This window comes from Cetorhinus maximus, chromosome 11, assembly GCF_964194155.1.
Source record: "Cetorhinus maximus chromosome 11, sCetMax3.hap1.1, whole genome shotgun sequence".
Taxonomy (NCBI): Eukaryota; Metazoa; Chordata; class Chondrichthyes; order Lamniformes; family Cetorhinidae; genus Cetorhinus; species Cetorhinus maximus.
The window spans coordinates 98,381,215-98,401,958 of record NC_135889.1 but is presented as its reverse complement, the minus strand read 5'-3'; the positions used below and the strand labels follow the sequence as shown (position 1 = coordinate 98,401,958).

General features: G+C 43.9%; 1 protein-coding gene across 2 annotated transcripts in view; it reads right to left on the bottom strand.

Moving 5' to 3' along the window:
• The window catches only part of kynu (kynureninase), a 179,092-nt gene that overhangs the window by 92,981 nt on the left and 65,367 nt on the right, over positions 1 to 20,744 (bottom strand). For both annotated transcript variants that reach the window (XM_078552495.1, XM_078552496.1), the window contains exon 5: positions 8,445 to 8,506. In XM_078552495.1, coding sequence (XP_078408621.1) covers positions 8,445 to 8,506 — 62 coding nt within the window. The remainder of the gene's footprint in view (positions 1 to 8,444; positions 8,507 to 20,744) is intronic.

The following is a 20,744-nucleotide window of genomic DNA, read 5'->3' as shown; positions in this document are numbered from 1 at the left end:
AAAAAAATGTTTCCTCACCTCTGTCATAAATGGGTGACACCTTATTTTTAAACAGTGGCCTCTAGTTCTAGATTCTCCCACAAGAGGAAACATCTTTTCCACATCCACCCTGTCAAATCTCCTCAGGATCTTATATGTTTCAATCGAGTCTCCTCCTACTCTTCTAAACTCCACCGGATACAAGCTTAGCCTGACCAGCCTTTCCTTGTAGACAATCTGCCCATTCCAGGTATTAATCTAGTAAACCTTCTGTGAACTGCTCCCAATGCATTTACATCTTTCCTTAAATAAGGGGAGCAATACAGTACACAGTACTCCAGATGTGGCCTCACCAATACCCTATATAAATGAAGCATAACCTCCCTACTCTTGTATTCAATTCCCCTTGCAAAAAAACAATAACATTCTACATTTCTGTACCTGCATACTAACCTTTTATGCAATCACTAGGATACCCAGATTGCTCTGCACCTCAGAGCTCTGCAGTCTCTCACCATTTAGATAATAATCTTTTTTTATTCATCCTGCCAAAATGGACACCCTCTCATTTTCCCACATTATTCTCCTCCATCGATGGCACTGTTGAAATCTCCAACATTTTTTGTTAGAAATCACTGAATTGATAAAAACTTTCCCTTTTACGCTATAATAAATAATAGTTAAAAGCCCCCAAAAAAGTAACACCTCCTTAATGAGGTGTAACTGTTGTACTAAGTGATTAGCACTGCTGAAAAAGTCTTCCTGGTCCTGGAAAACTAATTTTATATTTGTGTAATGTCAATTTTTGCCATTAAAGTAAACTTTCCACAGACTATTAATAGAATAAAAATAGCTTTTTAAAAGTTTGTTCATGATATTTTGCCTTACAATGTGTATCCTCCAAACTTTATTTCAATGTGTCAAATTTATACAGGATAATCAGTAAACTTAAGTTCCCGGTTTACTGTCCGTGAGAGTACGTCAATATGATTGACTGCTTGATGGCGTGACTCTTGATAGATGCATAGGGAGTCAGGAGTACAGAGTTGGTAAAATTCCTGACTCTGCAAATACGACTCAGGAGAAACTGCCCGGGATGTTTACATTTTTTTGTTCCGGGACAGGCATTAATGCTAGTTCGGCCTGCCATTCCCAGAAATAGTGCGGAGACAGCCACAAGGGCTGGTGAGTGCTGAGGTGGTTTGTGTAAAAGGCCAGCCTTGATGCTCTGGAACTTGTAAGAGAAAGATTAAAGCAAAAAGCAGCCCTCTAGCCCTCACCTCTCACACCACCTCACCTCCCCATACACTCCCCATGCCGGATCCATGCCAACTCATGCCCCCACCCATTCACGTGGCCCCTCATAGCCCCCATGCCAACCAATGCCCCTCTACCCACCCCCATGATGCTTTATATCCCTCTGCAAACCTATACCCCTCTACCTACACCCTTTCTATCCCCCATGCTAACTTAGTGACAACTCATGTCGAATCATGCCCCCCAACCTACCACTCTTTTCCCTTACACCCTCCATGCCAACTCAGTATCCACCATGGGAAGACCCCAGGAGCCATGCTGAGATGAAATAAAATAAAGTTCCAAGTGTCTATTGATGACTTCACCATTAAAAAAACTCTCACTGATTAAAAACCCATTTACTAAATTTAAATTACTTCAACTACTTAAACCCTATAAATGCAAACAATGAATTCAAATGCTTAATCCTCTATAAAGACAAGCATTTGTATTCATAGCCCCACAAAGAATTTCTAATCAATTGGGACAGTCAATCAAATTGTGCACCGCACTGTAATAATGATAGGTTGTGAACTTAGTCATGCAGCACAAATCCTATAGTGATAATTCTCAGTCTTACATCAACAGACAGAGTGAAATAATAAGCACTGTGATTTTTGTAACTGCAGTCTGTGTTTTTTTAATTTAACGGGCAGGAGATCTAAATGCCTTGACAGCTTGACAGTTTCAATGAGTTTATTCGCTTTTTACAAACAGGTATGTCTACTTTTAACAATCTACTTTAACAAAGGTCACTTGACTTCTCCCAAAGGATTCTTGACCTCTCCTAAAGGGCAATTTATCTTTCCAAAAGGGGTACCTGGACCTTTCCAAAAGGGTATCCTACTTCTCCAAATAACTCCAGAAACTTTAAATCTTTTCCTCAAGATTTTAAAGGCTAGGTGTCATGATTTGGACATCCCACTAACGAAAATTGGATCTGTTTGAAGGCAGCACTTTTCAATGCGCAGCTGCCTCTGTGAACCATGGACATGCACACCACAACCTGTCCCCATTCCTCCCCGCACCACCCGGCAAAAATTGTGGGTGCCGGTGATCCTCTTCATCCCGGTGAAAATTCAGGCAATGGGGATTCACTTGACTTGGCACTAGATTCAAATTAAAGTCAGGAAAGGTGAGATCTATGCCATAGAAGTCACTGGCCCTTTGTGGGCAGCTTTCTTTGAGGTCAGCAGTAAAGTATGGTCACTTTGCCACTGACTGAGTCCATGAGATTCCCAAATTGCCAGTTTTATTTTCACTAGAATCTCAGAAAAGAGGTGCAGGAATTTCATGGATTTTGACAAAAAAATAAACATTCAAATTCAAAGAAAGGTTTTTGTCTGTCAAATACAAGCTGAACCAATGAAAATGTCTGCTTGTTGAAAGTCGTCAGGTGAAAATTGGGCATGCCCATTGTGGGCGCATGAGGGGAACAGGGGTCATTCCCTGTACCTGAATGCCAACACCCAGGCATCCCCAACATTGCGCCTCGGGTCTCACTTCCACTGAGTCGAGTTATGGACAGCAGCAGGCAGCTCATTGCCAGAGTGCAATAGTAGGGTTGTAGCTGGTGTTGCAGCCACCCTCAGGTATGTGAAGCAATCAGGAAGGGCGGTGAATGGGAAGAGGAATACTAGGAAGGAAAGGTGTGATCAGAAAGGAGGGATCTATTAAGTTGAGAGGCAACAGTTGCTGGGATGCGATAGGGATGGTTGAGGAGGGAGGTAGCAATGCTTGGGAAGGGGAGAACAGTAACTCGGAGGATGTTTCTAGCCAGATGGTAACAAGGTTTGTAACGCTCTATCAGAATAGTCTCAGTACAAGATGTTACCTTTAAATGGTTGTTAAAGTTGCTATGCACAGTGGTTGAATTTTTAAGGCTTGGCCATCAAAACCAAAACCAAGTCAAAATCCTTACTCTATCTCAAATACCATTTGGGAAAAAGAACAGAGTTCCAGATAAATCAAACACGTCTGTTGCAGCTCAACTTTCTAAACATAACTGATTGAGGTGAGCTTATTTTTCAGACAAGTTACCAGCAGACAGCCTCCTTTGCCGACTATGTACAAAAAGGCAGTCTGCCCGTGATTTTCTATCTATTAATTTTAATGAATGGAAAATTGTGAACCATGTGTTCAGAAGTTCCCAACATGCACAAAGTTCAGGCCAGGTTTCCTGTCATTAGCATTCGTCTGTAAAATTAGTTCTTTATTAAATGAAGGATAAGGTAATCAGAAGTATAGGTTCACTTGGTACATTTATAATGTGGCACTGTGTAATGGACATAGGAAAATGGCATGAGCATGGACATGAGAAAAAAGAGCAGAGGAAAGAATTTTATGGAGAAACAAGGTTCAGGGAGCATGGGTACAAAGATCTTTAAAAGCAATATCATACTTGGAAAAGGCCACAAAAGTGCCATATACATTTTATGATTGGGGGCACTAAATACAAACACAGGGCCTCTTCTGAAATCAGTACAAGGCACTTGCTATCCACAGTTGTAGTACTATGTTTGGTTCAGGACATCACTTTATAAGACAGATATTGGAGACACAGAAAAGGAACAAAAAATATTTATCAAGATGACACCAGAGAGATGATTTGTTTCAATGAGTAAAATCTTTTTTCTCATCATTATTTCAGAATATGAGGATGAGAGACTTGAAAAATGGATTGCATCTACTGGAGCAAATAAAGTTAAGGTAAGGTCTAGTAGAAGTGATCAAAATTTTGAAAAGATTAGAAAGGATATATTAGTGGAAAATTATATTCACTGACCAGTGAATCAGTAACAAGGGAATATTAAGTTTTTAGCACTAACCCCAAGTTAAAGAATAAAAGAGTTTACAAAAAAAATGTTGTTAGATGTTGAAAGCCTTCTTGTCAATAAAAGCAAAATCAATTACAATGTTTATGAGGGGATGACTTGAAAAGGACACTGAAGGACATGGTGAAGGAAAAGAGAAATGGGATGAATGTGGACAGCTTCAGGGAGAGAAGTGAGCAGCTGCACAAGAGCACTGCTGAATCTGACAATATGCTGCATTGAACTTTCTCCAATTCTACTTGTAGATTGTAATTAGGAAAATAAATAAACACCTTCCCATTTTCATTAAGAAAGTGGATTCCCCACCTCCATGTCAATTGGGAACAGAAAGAAGTGATGGCTGTTGTGTTATTATAATGATATAATACCTTGGGTTTACTTACTGTACAAGATACAAGGCGTCAATCACTCATAAGGGATTGGGTAAACACATTGTGGGTTCATTTATTAAGACCATGCACATGAGAACAGTTATACATAGGTATAAAGCTCAAAGGCACCACAGCTGTGTTTGTGCTCTCTGCTCAAAGCAAATGCAAAACTAAGGCAGGATTACATGACACATTTCTCTTCTGGTGATGTCATGCTGATATTCCTTAAAGGCAATACTGCCTTCAGGTTCTGCTAGAGCCATTTACTGTCAGATACTGCGAAAATCATTTTTAGCTGTTAACAACTGCAGAAGGCAATGACAAACCAACTTCAGTACTTTGTCAAGCATAATCATGGACCAATCCAATGGAAGTCAATGGTTGCCAATGCCCTCTTAGGGCATGGTACCTAAAAGAGGAGGAGGAGCAGTTAACAAACATGCAAGTTCCTATCATGCCTTTGATAGTGTAATACAAGTGATAACAAATCAGCAGCTCATTTTATAGCTGTTCCTAATTTAATTTCCATTGATGTCAGGGAAAACATAAAACGGGTGGCTGACTCACTAGCCTCTGTTTCACATCATCATACAAGGTCTAAATCTATCCCACTATTTAAATCCTATAAAGATTGGCCATTTGAATGATGCACCAAAAGGCAACTAGCACCTGTGTCCTGAGAACAAAGGAAAAGAGAGAAGGGAAAAAAAAGTGGAGGGGAAACACAGGAAAGCACAGAATTGGAAAAATATTATAGACAATCAAACTGATCACAAAAAAAACCCTCAAATTGTCCATTTCCCTAATTATTTATCCAATTTGCTTTTATATTTTTCTACACTACCATTCTTCATTGCTACTCAAGGCAATCTTCTCCACAGTTCCCCAATCTCCATGTAAAGTATTTGAATCTACAAGTGTTCCTTCTTCCAAACTTGAGCGTATGTGATATGATTCTATAGTTTGTGGCAAACTCTTGGTACAATTTAACTATTCCCATAAGAATCTTCAATTCGTGCAGCCTTTCCTGAGAAATGTGACAAAAGTATAATCATTTTCATAATATTTTTCTGGTTTATTGTGAAGTAGGTTTATCGGTGTAAGTATAGGTGGATCTATCTGTTTGATTTAATTACATTTGGAATCAAGTAGACTTCAAGCTTGAAATCATCAAAAGAAGCTAGGTGTAGAAATGTGCTTGAGATGCTAATGAGTAAACATAAATGCTGGCTTAGCATGTACTGTGTGAAGGAATTTGCATTTTTTTCCGATAAATGAAGGGATTGATTGGATTTCAAAAGGATATTAGTCTGCTTACAACTAGGCAGATAAGCAAGGCTAAGGAATGTGTTTGTTTTTCCCAAAGGTTACTGACAATATTGGTAACATGAAAGTTTTTATATTTTGAGGAAGATAGTTTCAAAGATATATGGAACAACAAAATTTACATATTAAAGAGAGAGAAAGATATATAAAGGAGAATGAAAGGCTATGTAAGAAGAGGGCCATGTATGATCTATCAGGAGTGTGTGAAACAGCCTTCAAGAAGCCTCCAGCCATTTGTGCTTAAGTCTGTTATATAAATTGACTGAAGTTGGGGAAGCCATTTGGAATTCCATTGTCAAGTGTGTATTGTGTTAATTTGCTGGTTTTGTTTTAAATCTAAAATCTATTTTGGACAGTTGCCTTAAAGGGGGTGTGTAAATGGGAATCAGGTCATTTAGTAAGTAATTGTAGTCTTATGTATGTGCATGAAATATTTTATTTTGTTAACAAATTTTTAAATTTAATTTTTGAAATCTCTGAAAGCCTTGGTGAACTCAGTACTTCTGAATTCAGTGCACACACCTTCTCATAATAAATACAAATTGCAGAACCATTGTGATAATGCGACCAAGTTTTCCTTGTGGATTTGGTCCACCTGGCACACATCATCTGCCATGTCCATAAGACCATAAGACATAGGAGCAGAAATTAGGCCATTCAGCCCAGCGAGTCTGCCCCGCCATTCAATCATGGCTGATAAGTTTCTCAACCCCATTCTCCCGCCTTCTCCCTGTAACCTTTGATCCCCTTACCAATCAAGAACCTATCTATCTCGGTCTTAAATACACTCAATGACTTGGCCTCCACAGCCTTCTGTGGCAATGAATTCCATAGATTCACCACTCTCTGGCTAAAGAAGTTTCTCCTCATCTCTGTTCTAATAGGTCTTCCCTTTACTCTGAGGCTGTGCCCTCGGGTCCTAGTCTCTCCTACTAATGGAAACATCTTCCCCACGTCCACTCTATCCAGGCCTTTCAGTATTCTCTAAGTTTCAATCAGATCCCCCCTCATCCTTCTAAACTCCATCGAGTATAGACCCAGAGTCCTCAAATGTTCCTCATATGTTAAGCCTTTCATTCCTGGGATCATTCTCGTGAACCTCCTCTGGACCCTCTCCTGGGCCAGCACATCCTTCCCGAGATACGGGGCCCAAAATTGCTCACAATATTCTAAATGTGGTCTGACCAGAGCCTTATAAAGCCTCAGCAGCACATCCCTGCTTTTATATTCTAGTCCTCTCGAAATAAATGCCAACATTGCATTTGCCTTCCTAACTACCGACTCAACCTGCAAGTTAACCTTAAGAGAATCCAGGACTAGGACTCCCAAGTCCCTTTGCACTCCAGATTTCTGAATTCTCTCCCCATTTAGAAAATAGTCTATGCCTCTATTCTTCCTACCAAAGTGCATGACCTCACACTTCCCCACATTGTATTCCATCTGCCACTTCTTTGCCCTTTCGCCTAACCTGTCCAAATCCTTCTGCAGCCTCCCCGCCTCCTCAATACTACCTGTCCCTCCACCTATCTTTGTATCATCTGCAAACTTATCCAGGATGCCCTCAGTTCCTTCATCTAGATCATTAATGTATAAAGTGAAAAGTTGTGGTCCCAACACTGACCCCTGCGGAACTCCACTAGTCACCGGCCGCCATCCTGAGAAGGACCCTCTTATCCCCACTCTCTGCCTCCTGCCAGACAGCCAATCTTCTATCCATGCTAGTACCTTGCCTCTAACACCATGGGCTCTTATCTTACTGAGCAGCCTCCTGTGCGGCACCTTGTCAAAGGCCTTCTGGGTGTCCAAGTAGATAACATCCATTGGCTCTCCTTTGTCTAACCTGCTTGTTACTTCCTCAAAGAATTATAACTGATTTGTCAGGCATGACCTCCCCTTGATGAAACCATGCTGACTTTGCCCGATTTTACCATGCACTTCCAAGTATTCTGAAATCTCATCCTTAATAATGGACTCTAAAATCTTACCAACGTCGCAACAGTAAACATCTCCAGACTTTTCAGTGTCACCTCACAGTTCCCATGTCTTAAGCTAGGTGTTAGTTTGTTGCCCCTTTCTCCATTGCTTCCTTTACCTGGATGTCCTTACTGTCATATAATTATCAGAATTGTACTTGGGAGAAAAAGAGAAAGAAAGAGAGAGAAGAATTTTGCAATATTGGAAGACAAAGGAGAAGAATAAAATGGGGAAAAGGAGAAAATTGATAAAAGAAAAAAGCGAATTATTTTTTAGAAGACTGCATTCGGTGGTCTTTCATGGTTATTTCTAATTCTGAAGGATATGTACCAATGCAATTGATAACAACAGGTCATGTCTGGGTTTTAATTCTGCACGGGGTGCATATTGTGTTATGGCATTAGGAGGCAATAGTCTTTCTGTACTCTTATGTTTTCATTGAACTGTTTTTAATCTCACCAAAATTGAATCACATAAAAGGTAGCTGAGACAAACATTCCTGTAATTTTTTCCCAGTTGGGTAGGTGACCTCCACATGATGCACAGTGTAACAAAAAGAAAAAACGATTGTAATGCAAGTCATTACCATGTACGAGTTCTTCCAAGTATTGGAGTCTAATTACATGATTTTTCAAGATGAAGTGTAGTAAAAATGACTTCTCACCAGCAGGAGATGCAAGTTCACAGTTAGTCCATTCATCAATGCAGTTTCTTCCTTTTTAGCACCTGTGAAATAGAAAGCTGTAAATACCGTATGTACTAAGTCAGATCTGGCTTTTGCTTTCAAGTCATGATATACCATACCCTTTGTATATCTAGCATGTTTTTCTTGAAACATTTAATATCACTACTTCATTCAAAACACCAAGGGTGGAATTTTCCAAGCCTGCTGGCAGCAGGCGTGATAAGTGGCGTGCGTGGAAAACATGGCGGGACCCACTTCACGATGGCGTGAAGGCAGGTCGCGATCTTCCGCTCAGCCCGCCGATGGCGGGCCGCGGGGAGCTAATTGTAATATATTAGCATATATTTAAAAAGGACACCCCGCCAGGCTCTTGGAACCCCGCTGTATCATCCGTCCACGTCGGCGGGAAAGCATGCTAATGTGTTTCACAACAGCACACAGGCGACGTGTACTGGGTGGCCTTCACTTTGGGGGAACTGAGATGAATGAGTAGCAGTGTTCACCACAGCTCACCCATTGTTTACAAGCCTCAGGGGTGCCGGGGGGTTGGGTTGGCGGGGGGGAACTGATGCCTGGCCCCGGAGGCGACTGCTGAGGGGTGGGGGGTGTCTGAGGGCAAGTGCTGGCCAGCCTCGGAGGTGACTGCTGTGGTGGGGGGGGCTGGAATCAAGTGCTGCCCTGGCGCTGCATCCCGCACACAGGCAATCGAGGTGGGGGGGCAGGGTAAGCGAGGAATTAGGGACACCTGTATAAACTGACCATGCCTCTGCAAGTAAGGCAGATCAGGCGCAGCCACAGTGATATGACTGGGGACATGCTCCTAGCCTGCCTGCCCATGCAAGCATCGTGGATGCACCAAAGGTCCACCAAGCGCTCCATACCTTACCCCACCACCACCCCCCCCAGCACAGACTTCGAGTCCACTACCACTTCATTGGACTGCGGAGCAGTTGGACTACACATGTTGTACAATCTCTTCGCCAATGCTGGCCATGTAACAGTCACTGCCGGAGGCGCTCACAGCCCCTTGCAATCTCAGCATCCCGGTTTGGACCAGTGTCCCCCATGTCGCAGGTTGACAGGACAGCCATGCAGTGCACTCATCTCTGGCCATCCGAGGGTTGACCAGCATTCTCCGGGAAGCATTAAGGGGCTGTCAAACAGGGTCAGGGTAGGTACTAAGTACAGCCATGATAACCACATCTCTCTCTCTCTCTTTCATGCTGCAGGAGCACCACGTCAGGATCATGGACCCTGGTGACCTAGCTGTATGCCTGATGGCCTACAGAGACCGTGGAAGATGGAGGAGAGAGCAACTGAGGCACCTGGCTGCGCAAAGGCAGGAATAGCAATATCATGAAGAAGGGGCAGCAGGGGCTCCCGCACACGCTGCTCAGGAGCGACAGCGAGCCGTGGCTGGTCGGCGTCTAGTGACACCCGGGGTCTGTAGACCCCTCCTGCCACTCCTGTAGATGACCCAAGATCCAGTGTCGCTGATGACTACACATGTCTAGGGACCTGGTGGCTCACATCTGCCGCTTACTGCAGGTCTTGGCGCCAAGGGGACATGGAGGCCATCCATTGCCAGTGGCTGTGAAGTGACTGTGGTGCTCAATTTCTATGCCAGTGGCTCCTTTCAGGGCTCCACAGGTGACCTCTGTGGGATTTCACAATCCTCCACCCACAAATGCATCCATGAGGTCACAGATGCCATCTTCTCCATGGCACACAACTTTGTGCATTTTGCCCGAGACCGGGACAGCCAGGATGCAAGGGCCATTGGATCCGCCCTGATCTCGGGATTCCCACAAGTGCAGTTTGCGATTGACTGCACTCATGTGGTGCTCAGGTCTCCGTCGCTATACTCGGGGGACTTCATCAACCACAAGGTCTTCCATTCACTGAATGTGCAGCTGGTATGTGACCACCAGAAATGCATCTGCAGGTATGCGCACGGTTTCCAGGGAGTGTGCACGACGCCTACATCCTGAGTCACTCGCAGATCCCTGCAGTCTTCCAGGATCCACAGAGGCTGCAGGGATGGCTTTTTGGGTACAAGGCTTACCCGCAGAGGCCGTGGCTGATGACACCCGTGTGGCAGCCTCAGACTGCAGCAGAGCGACGCTATAATGAGGCTCATGCAGCAGCTCGCAACTCGGTGGAGAAGACCATCAGAATGCTGAAGATGTGGTTCCAATGCCTAGACCAGTCTGGTGGAGCCCTGCAATACAGTCCGTAGAGGGTGTCACGCATCGTCATTGTCTGCTGCACCCTTTACAACCTGGAGCTGCAATGGGGTGAGGAATTGGCTGAGGAGATGGAGGAGCTGCACGTCTCCTCTGATGAGGATGACGCTGATGGGGATGAGGATGAGGGGGTCCTTGGTGGTGACGACGACAGGGATGAGGCTCTCGCGCTGACTAAACGAGGCAGGCGCACTCGGGGGGGCCCTCATAGCTGCCAGATTTGTGGAGGATGATGACGACATGCAGTGAGGCATCCCCATAGATCCTCGCATTGCAGCTGTGAATGTTTGACTCCAGTCTTACTTATGGCAGCGCCAATACCCTCTGTGAGAACACTCCTGTCATGGAGGCGCAGTGGAGGCCCGAATAGTTGCTTGATCGCAGGAGGATGGTGACAGCATGCAGTGAGGACACTCCATTGATCTTCACATGGCCTCTGAGAATGTCTGACTCCTGTCTGGCCGAGGGCAGCTCGCTTGAGCTCCATGATCAGGGCCATCTCAGAGACTCAGCCATGAAACTTTAGATGCATCCGATGCTGTGCCCACCTTCAGCACCTCAGCCCTTCGGGAGCTGGTGCACAGCATCACTGGTCACAGGTGCTGGTGTGATGGGGGCCAGCCCCACCTTAAAAGGTGCTAAGAGCACACAGCAAAAATGAGAGAACTCTGTGGTGCCTGCCCACTACATTCTGGCAGCAATGAGCAGCACCACCGAGGTGCAGGCATCAGTAATGTTTCCAGTGAGTGTGAGGCTGGACCATCAATTTGGTCTGAAGGCTGCACAGAGCACAGGGAAGAGGCCCTGGACTGAAACACCTGCCTTTATCTTGTGCAGAAAGGTTTCACATCTGAATGACAAGACCGCTGCTCATCAGAACAAGGAGTCACAGGCAGGGAGACATTCTTAGGAGTTTATTGACAATAGGGAACATTATGTACAAGTGATTAACGCCCAAGCCCAGACTGTGCAACTAATTCTCCTTAGCTTTCCTAACCCTGCTGCTAGGTCTTGGTGCTCCCTGGACATCCACAGTGGAGGTGGAGGCAGCCTGCTGACTGTGACGCCCTGTCTGTGATGACTTTCACAGGCGTCCTCTGGCGGGCCGAGACTTGGAGGGCCCCGGCCTGCTTTCAGGGTCCTGCTGTGTGGCATTGGCACCCTCCTCGGCCTGTGGAGCTGAAGATGCTGAGGTCACAGGAAGAGGGGAGTCAGATGGGCCGGTCACTCCCAGAGTCACCTGGATGGATGGCCCCAGAGTGTGCACCTGCTGATCCTCCTCCCTATGGGTGTCCGAGGTCCCCTGGCTGACTCCATGAGCAAAATGGGTAACTGGAGTGAGATCGAGCTGCCCAGCACCCCTCTCGCGTACACACTGTTAGAGGCCAACTATGCCATCAGCAATGGAGTTAAGCCCGCGCAGCAGTGGCGTCCTGGACCAGCACCTGCATGGTGGCTGCCATCCTGCCAGTGTTGACCTCGGTGCATTGCAATGCTGGTGCTATCACCTCAGCCTGAAGACGGATGGACTCCTCCATCGTGCCTTGCAATCTGAGGAGTGCAGCGGACATCCCTTCCTACAGCTCCAGCATCTGTGATATGACCAAGCCCAGAGGCTTGTCATCTGACCCGGACTCAGCAATATTCTGGCCACCAGGAGTCCTCCGAGTGCCGGGGACCTGGGAAGTCCCTGCCTCCGCCTGCTGTGGATCCAAAAGTGCTATATGCTCACTAGATTGTGGTCCCGAGGCTACTCTAAAGCTAGGTCCCACCAAGGTGTGTGTCTCTGCGCTGGTGGAGGGTGTGGGTGAGCGCTGTGACGGGACTTCAGGGAGGGTGCCTTCAGATTCCTCTTCGGAGGTTTTCTCGCAGCTTACTTGGAGGCTCTGGGTCGTGGACTCTGTCGGCTGCTTCCCAGATGTGCCTGCGAAAGCAAGGGGAGATCATTAGTGCATGGCAGTGGCCTGTGAAAGAGGATGCATCACTCACAGCATGGTTGTCTGATGGATGTTGCACTGCTGGATCCTCACTTGGTAGAGCAGCGCCGACCTCACCATCAGCACAGGACTGGTCCCGGTCAATGCTGGCCAGCTGGATGGCTTTGTTTTCAAATTCTGTCAGAACTTTGATTTCCGGCATCCCTCCACCTGTCTACGACTTTTACCCCCTATTGTGAGCCAGTTTGTCCTGTGTGGGTAGAGATGGGGAGAGTGTATCAGGACTCCTGCTGGGCAAGATGATAAGTACGCCTGGCCTGTGTGGGTGGTGAGTGGTCCCATGGACATGATGGGGACAATAACGGTGTGTGTGAAAGAGTGAATGGTGATGTCCCTTGCACTGGCAGTGAGTGAGGGCCCTGTGGATGTGTGATGGGTTTGTGAGTGTGGGAGTTGGAAGTAATGAAAAGAGTGACTTACCCTGGCAGAACGGAGGGGATCATTAATTCTATTGTGGCACTGGGTGGCTGTCTTCCTCTGCAGGGCGTTTGCACTGATCACCACTTCCCAAGACAGGTTGGTGACATTGTACCCATCCTGCGGCCAGAGCGGGGATAGAGCACATCCCAGCGGCCTCCACAGCATCCAACAGTCACTCAAGGGACCCGCTGTTGAAGCGGGGAGCTGCAGTCTTTTTTCCTTCGCTGGCCATGTCTCTCAGGCAGTGGTGGTGGGCCGGTGGCGATGAGCGCTTTGCAGGCAGCTGCCTTTTAAAGATGGCGGCCAGCATGATGCAACTTCGGGGTGATGGCGAGTGGGCAAATGAGAGCCTGCCCGCCATGGAAACGACCTGATTCACGGGAGTGAATATGTAATGAGGCAGACTTGGGATGATACAGCTTGAAAACCTGCCATTTTCATCAGCAGGTCGGAATCCATTTTACCCACCCGCTACCGCACTTAGTGCAATTCTGGGAAAATTCAGGCCAAAACATCAAATACCGAATTCAACACAGCTGGCGTGGCTGGCAAAACATCAGTTGTTTGCAAAGTCATCTGCTTGACATAAGCTAGTTTATGTTATCCACCTACAAGGATTATTTATTAGAAATAAAGACAGAACTTGCAAGCCTCCACGTTTGATCTGAATATGTGTCACTCAGGACTACAATGCTGTGACCCTAAGTCTGCACCTTGTACTCCATACCTCGAGGCAGCAAAACTGTTCTGCAATTGTGTCACAAATAATCATAAGTGACTGATTAATCAGCTTTTCTTAATGTATCTAATCATAGAATTTTAAAGCACAGGAAGAGGCTATTCAATCCATCAAGGTTATGTTATCTCTTTAAAAGAGCCAGCAATTAGTTCCACTTTTCTGTTCTTTCCCAATAATTCTAGTTTTTTTTCTTCTTTACAAGTATATGTACAATCCTCTTTGAAAAGTTACACTTGAACCTATTTCTACCACCCTTTCAAGCAGATCATAATCAATGTGCTGTGTTTAAAAAAACACTTCTCATTCACTCTACTTTTTTTTTGCCAATTCCAGAATGTTTAATCTGTACTCTCTGGTTATTGGCCTTCCTGCCAGTGGAAACAGTTCCTGCCTATTTTCTCTAGATGTGGGAGCTGGTAAGTCTAAGTAAATCTTAATATAATTGAGATCTTAACAGATTCCCTAACTTTCGTACTAACATTCCGCCTCTAATTATATCTTGAGAGGCAAAATTTCTGGAATTAATCCATTTAAATTTCCCTTTGTTATTGAGGATGGCCATTTCTTGCATGTGTAGGGTCATCTGTTGTGTGTTCTAATATAGCTGTGAAGCTCCAGTGCAGACCTGCATGGTTTTCCACAGTGTGGGCAAGAGTGAATCATCTTTTCTTTTGGGAGGGGGGTTACTGCCTGACCTTTCTAGTTTTCCTTTTGTCCTTAGCTGCCTGTATTCTTTGCAGTTTGAAGGAAACAATACCATTAATTGAGATTGCTCCCCAGGTAGTTCAGCCTTGTGCATTTTTCTCCAAGTCCATGGTAGACAAGCCACATTTCCTGCGTTCGCTTTCAAGGAATCCCTGAATCACAGGTGGCCCAAGTTTAAGTCGTGGATATATAACTGCCTTAGGGATTTTATCATGAGTCATATGTACTTCATGTCCACTCCATCTGAGTTGGGCTCTGACGGTGAGTGCTTCAATTCCAGACATTTCTGCTCTTTGAAGTACTTCAGTGTTGGGAAGTTTGTCCTCCCATTTGAGGCCCATATGTTTGGAGTAGGTAGTCCATGTCTCACAAGTATATAGAAGTGTAGGTATTGTGATAATTTTGTACACAGCAAGTTTTGTTGTATGTTTGATACCTTATTTCCTCTACAGTTCCTTGCATAAATGAGAAAATACTGAGCTTGCTCTGGCAATTCTACTTGCTACCCCATTGTCAATGAAGACATTTCTGGAGATTGCGTTTTTGAGATAAGTGGGCAAGCCTTCAGGTTTGTATCATTGATAGTTACAGAAGGTGAGGTCTAGTCAAAATTTGATGTTGGTTTGTGGAGTATCTCAGTCTTCCTTAAGTTGATGGTTAGCCCATAGTTGTTAGTAGCTTTTGAAAACAGTCCACACTTCTTTGAAGGCCATACTCACAGTCTGACCTGAGGGCACGCTCATTGGCAAACAGCAATTCCCGTATCATCATCTCTAATACCTTAGTTGAGGATTTCAGTCATCTCAGTTGAAAAGATTACCATCTGTTCCAAATTGGATATTCCATCAACATTTCCACCAAATGCCCCAGAAAGTATGGCAGCAAAGAATATAGTGAAGAGCATAGGGGCCGTGACATACCGCTGCTTCACAACACTTGTTTCATCAAAGGGGTCAGTGTATTCAGCACAGTCAGTGACTCTGGACATCATTCCATCATGGTGTATCAAGGTCCATCAAGACATCCAAGTTAGGCTAAGACTTTCCTCAAGGCCTCTAATTACTGTGTCAAAGGCCTTCGTCAGGTCAACAAACCCACAATAAGAGTCCCATCTGTGGCATTTCTCTTGCATTTGCCAAAGGATGAAAATCATGCCACAGTTCTACTATGTTTCTTACGAGTAGAACTTTTGCAAGAATCTTGACAGCCATCACAAGTGGCGACCTTCCTCTGTGCTTGTCAGACACAGGTTTTTGTCATTGTTCAATGTACAAAGGAAAATCATGGCATGCCTGAGTCATGGTTTGTCGATCCCACATTCTGTGAAATAATTGTGCGAGTTTGACTACTAGCTGGATTCCCCCAAATTTGCAAATTTCTCGTGGAATTCCATCTGAGCCTGGAGCTTTCCTGTAGGATAGGGATCTGAGGGTTTGTCAACCTCTATAACAGAGCATTTGCTGCCCAGGTTTTCACAATTGGGCCTGTTTGGTAGTGTGTTTACACCTATCCCATTTACAGTGAATGGACCGCTAAGCACACCCCTAAACTACTCAGCCCAGTGCTCTTTGTTAACTAAAATAAAAGCAAAATACTGCGCATGCTGGAAATCTGAAACAAAAACAAGAATACCTGGAAAAACTCAGCAGGTCTGACAGCGTCTGCAGAAAGGAATACAGTTGACGTTTCGAGTCCGTAGCTCTTTGTTAACTGTCCTGTCAGTCAGGGGAGATTCCCCATCAGTGCTGAGAATAGGTGAGTAGCCATGTGAGGGAGGACCAAACACAGTCTAATGTCGTGCTGATCAACATAGACTTGAAGTTCTCTGGTTTGTTTGGCCCACCATGCATCTTGCATCCTACACAGTTTCTTTTGCAGGTTCCTTTTGGTCTCCTGGAGAGATTTCTTAGCAGTGCCTGTATCTTTGTTTCCCAGACATGCTGCATATTCTCCCATAACAGTTCCTGAATTTGATCATCGTTTTCATCAAACTGATCTTGGTGTGTTCCCAGGACATCATTGGCAGCTTCCAGAACTGTTGATTTGCAGCTTGACTTTGCCACTTCAACATCGTCACTTGGGTTATCTTCAGAGAATAGCTGTTCCTCAAGGCTGAGCCTGAATTGAAGTTGACTGAAGATGTGACCGACGGCAGTGGATGATCTGCAGCACCCTCTGCGTTCATGCCGATGAAATTTACAGCTGTCCACACAGCTTGTGCCACGATGCTTTCAGTACTTGTAAAGCAATACCATTTCCACTGTTACATCTGTCAAAGCAGCTTTTTTTGTGCAATTGAGAAATGGTGGTTCCAGATAGGCATTCGTTCTCACATGTGGCCACTGGCCTGTGTGATACCCTCACTTGGTTTGGCCTGTGAACGGTTACCCGGGTGTGGCCGCTGACGTGAACAAGCAGCTATGTGGAACCGCAGGTGAGAACTGGCCTAGTGTGGAGGACCATCCAGCTATGAAGCTGACTCCTGCAGAAGGGAACACCTTTGACGCACCCCACAGCCCAATATATTTAAATTTGCGGTCATGCTGCGCTGTGCCAGGATCATATATAAAAAAAATTTAAACTACTGGATCTGTCATTGACATGACACTGAACTATCTTGTATCACTTCCATCTTCGATTAAGAATTATCTGTTAATAGTTTAATGGTGCACCTTATTCTGGAATCTTGCTACAATTCGTGCTTTACTATAACGCTTCATACAATGGCCGTTAGAATAGACTGTCTGAACGTTTTAATCTGACAGTGCGAGAGAAAACCAGGTTTTAGATCCTTTGAAAACACATCCTTTCGCTCTAACATTTTTTTCCATTGTGAATTAATTTGACTGAACAATTTTCACTGGGTCGCATGATGGTTAGTAAAGCTTTTTGGGATAAATCACAACTTCTGACAGCTAACAAAAGGCTTCAGAAAATGCATGTGAAATAGCAATTACGTCCATTTCATACCTATCTGGCACACATCTCTTCATTCCATTAAAGGCATGCTGAACAATGACATGTGCACGTCCTACCATTTAAAATTTTACGGTCACTGCAATGTCAATTGATACATTTAATTCAGTATACCTACCATGAGACATCATTGAAGAGGGTGCAGAATGCTTTGAGATGGGAAGGGGAACAAAAAGGGGCTGTGGTCCATGTACAAATCAATGATATCAGAAAAGGGTCAAGGTCCTGCAGTCAAGAGTTTCAATGGGTATGGGGGGGGCGGGATTTAAAAACCAGAACTTCAAAGATAATAATCTCTGAATTACTCTCAGTGCCACTCTTGTAAGCATAGGAAAAGTAGGATAAAACAGGATTTGTGGCCAGATAAATGTTGCAGGAGGGAGGGATTCAGATACCTGGGCAAGGCGACTCGTTCAAGATGAAGATAATTTGGGTATAGAATAGACTCATTCCCACAAGGAGGAAAGGAAGGGTATCCAAAGCTGGTGTTCCCTGGATAGCTAAAAATAAAGAAATGAAAATTAAACAGAAAAAAAAGATTTATGTCAAATGTAACAGATAATAGAGTAGAAAACCAAGCTAAACACAAGAGTACAGGGGAGATCTAAAAATAAAATGAGAGGGGCGAAAGCAGAGTATGAGAATATATCAGCAGCCAACATGAAAAGGGACCCTAAAGTTTTTCACAAAACAGGAAAAGGGTAGTCAAAGGCATGGTTGGAACTGATTAGGAACAAAGAAAAGCTCATGGAGGCTGAAGGCACAGTGGAAGAGAATGCTGCCTATGTAGCATTAAAGAAGGTAGTTGTAACAATATTGGATAGAATAAAAATAGATAAAGATAAATATAGATAATACTTTAAAAGCTGGCAGTTGTGGAAGCTCTGGTCACAATCTTCCGAAGCTTCTTAGAGGTGCCAGAGCACTTTGGATTGCAAAATTACACCCCTTTTCAAAATGGAGAGGGTTGATGAGTGTATTGAGGTTAATGCCGTGGATATGAAACTTCAAAAGGGATTTTGCAAACAACATGTAATGCTGTCAATAGCAAAAGCTTGTTAGCAAAGTTAAAATCTATAGGATTAAAATTACAGGGACAGTTTGGATGTAAAATTGGCTAAGGTGCAGAAAGCAGAGAGTAATGGGGAATAGTCATTGTTCAGACTGGAGGAAAGTATATGGGTTTCTGCTTCCCAGAGGGTCGTATTAGGACCACTCCTTTTTTTGATTTGTATTAACGACATACACTTGGATGTACAGGGTACAAATCTCAATGTTTGCAGATGACACAAAAATTGGAAATGTGTAAACAGCATGGAAGATAGTAATAGCAGGAGGATACAAAAAGATGAGGTGGACAGGCATATGGTTCATAGGAACCAGATGTGAAATGAGGAAACACTTCTTTACATAGATCTGGGGGATGCATTGCCTAAACAGGTGGTGGAAGCAGATTCAATAGTAATATTCAAAAGAAAATTGGACATATACCAGAAGGCCAAAAAGCTATAGGGTTCTGGGGAAAGAACTGGGATTAACTGAATAGCTTTACCAAAGCTCAAGCATGATGGACTGATGGACTCCTTCCATGCTGGATGATAGGGTTGAGATACAGTGAGAAACTTGATTCTGAAACACATCTGCAATTTTACTCCTGTCATGATTACAGACTTCATCATTAACAGAATCCTTCTTAAAATAATGATTGTGATCAAAACACTTTATCTAGGGCCATAGTAATTCAAAGAAATGCCAATCTTTCGAATTGTGTTGCTTTGTAAATGTTATGCCATTAATAGGTTTATTTTTACATTCTTCCAAGGTGCTCCATGTGAACCCTATTAAATGTCTTATCATCCAGCCACTGAATTATTTGAGCGGAAATTAAAACATGAGATATCCTGTTTCTATCTAAATTATTTACTAAATACCTGACTCTCTCTCTCTCTCTCAGGGTTTCTTTCATTGGTACAATAGGAGTGAAGGGAGAACTTGACCTATCTTATTTAACTCCAACCATTTAATTTAGCCTATATATTAGGTGACTGCTACTAGAGGTAACAAATAAGGACACAAGTCTCAGAGAGAATGGCCGAAGGCACAGGCTATGCATGGGTGAAGACCACCACCATTCCTAAAAATTAACTCTCGCTGCGACCTCCCCAAATGGTCCCAGCGATCCTGCCTTACTTATCTTAATTCCAGGCTCCAGCAGAAATCCTGCAGCCTGGGTCTGCTGCAGTCAACATCTCCATTAATACTGTATAGTTCATCTTCCAAGATGGTAGAAGGTCAACTAGATGGACCTTGGTCTTGTCTTGCCGAGAAATTACTATGTTGTGGCTGAGCAGTGGTTGGAAAAGGTCTTAAGAATATAAAAACATAAGAAATTGTTCAAGATTAGACATTCAGCCCCATGGCCTATCTTCTGCTTCAATTTCATTTTCCCTCTTGTTCCTCATATCCCTCGATTGTCTGAGAGACCAAAATATCTGTCTATCTCAGTCTTCAATATACTCAATGATAGAGCATCCACAACACTCTGGGGTAGACAATTCCAAAATTTTACAAACCCCGAGTGAAGAAACTTCTCTTCATCTCAATCTTAAATGATTGGCCTCTTATTCTGAGACTATGCTCCTTATTCTAGATTCCCCAGCCAGGGAAAATTACCTCTCAGTCTTTACCCTGTCGAGTCCCTTCAGAATCTTCAACATTTCTTTGGGAGCGTTTTGGAGCAAGGATGAAAAATTCTGCTCCATATTTACGTAAGTTTATATCTAACTTTTAGTGGCAACCTCTCATTGTTCATTTGGAAATACTGTCTAGACTGCAAGTAGGCATGCTTACCCTGAACTGAACAGGCTCTGGTCAGCACAGCTCGATTTTGAGAACTCATCTCAGACAAGACATTAGGCCTTCTGTTTGCATATGCAGGCCTGGTCTTTACTTACACATCTATACTGGAGCCTTTATCAAATTAATGGGAGGATCACGTTCAGCATATTGAACGCTTAGATGCTTGTTTTAAGCCTGTAGAATGAATTTCTAGGCTAAGAAAAGTCACAACCGGTGAATTACGTTTAGATTATATTTTCTACTGATAGCTAATTCCATGGTATGATGGTTGCAGTATTTGCTGTATCAGGTGTAATAAATGTTGTCATTTGGCTTATTGTAAATTTTCAAATAATAT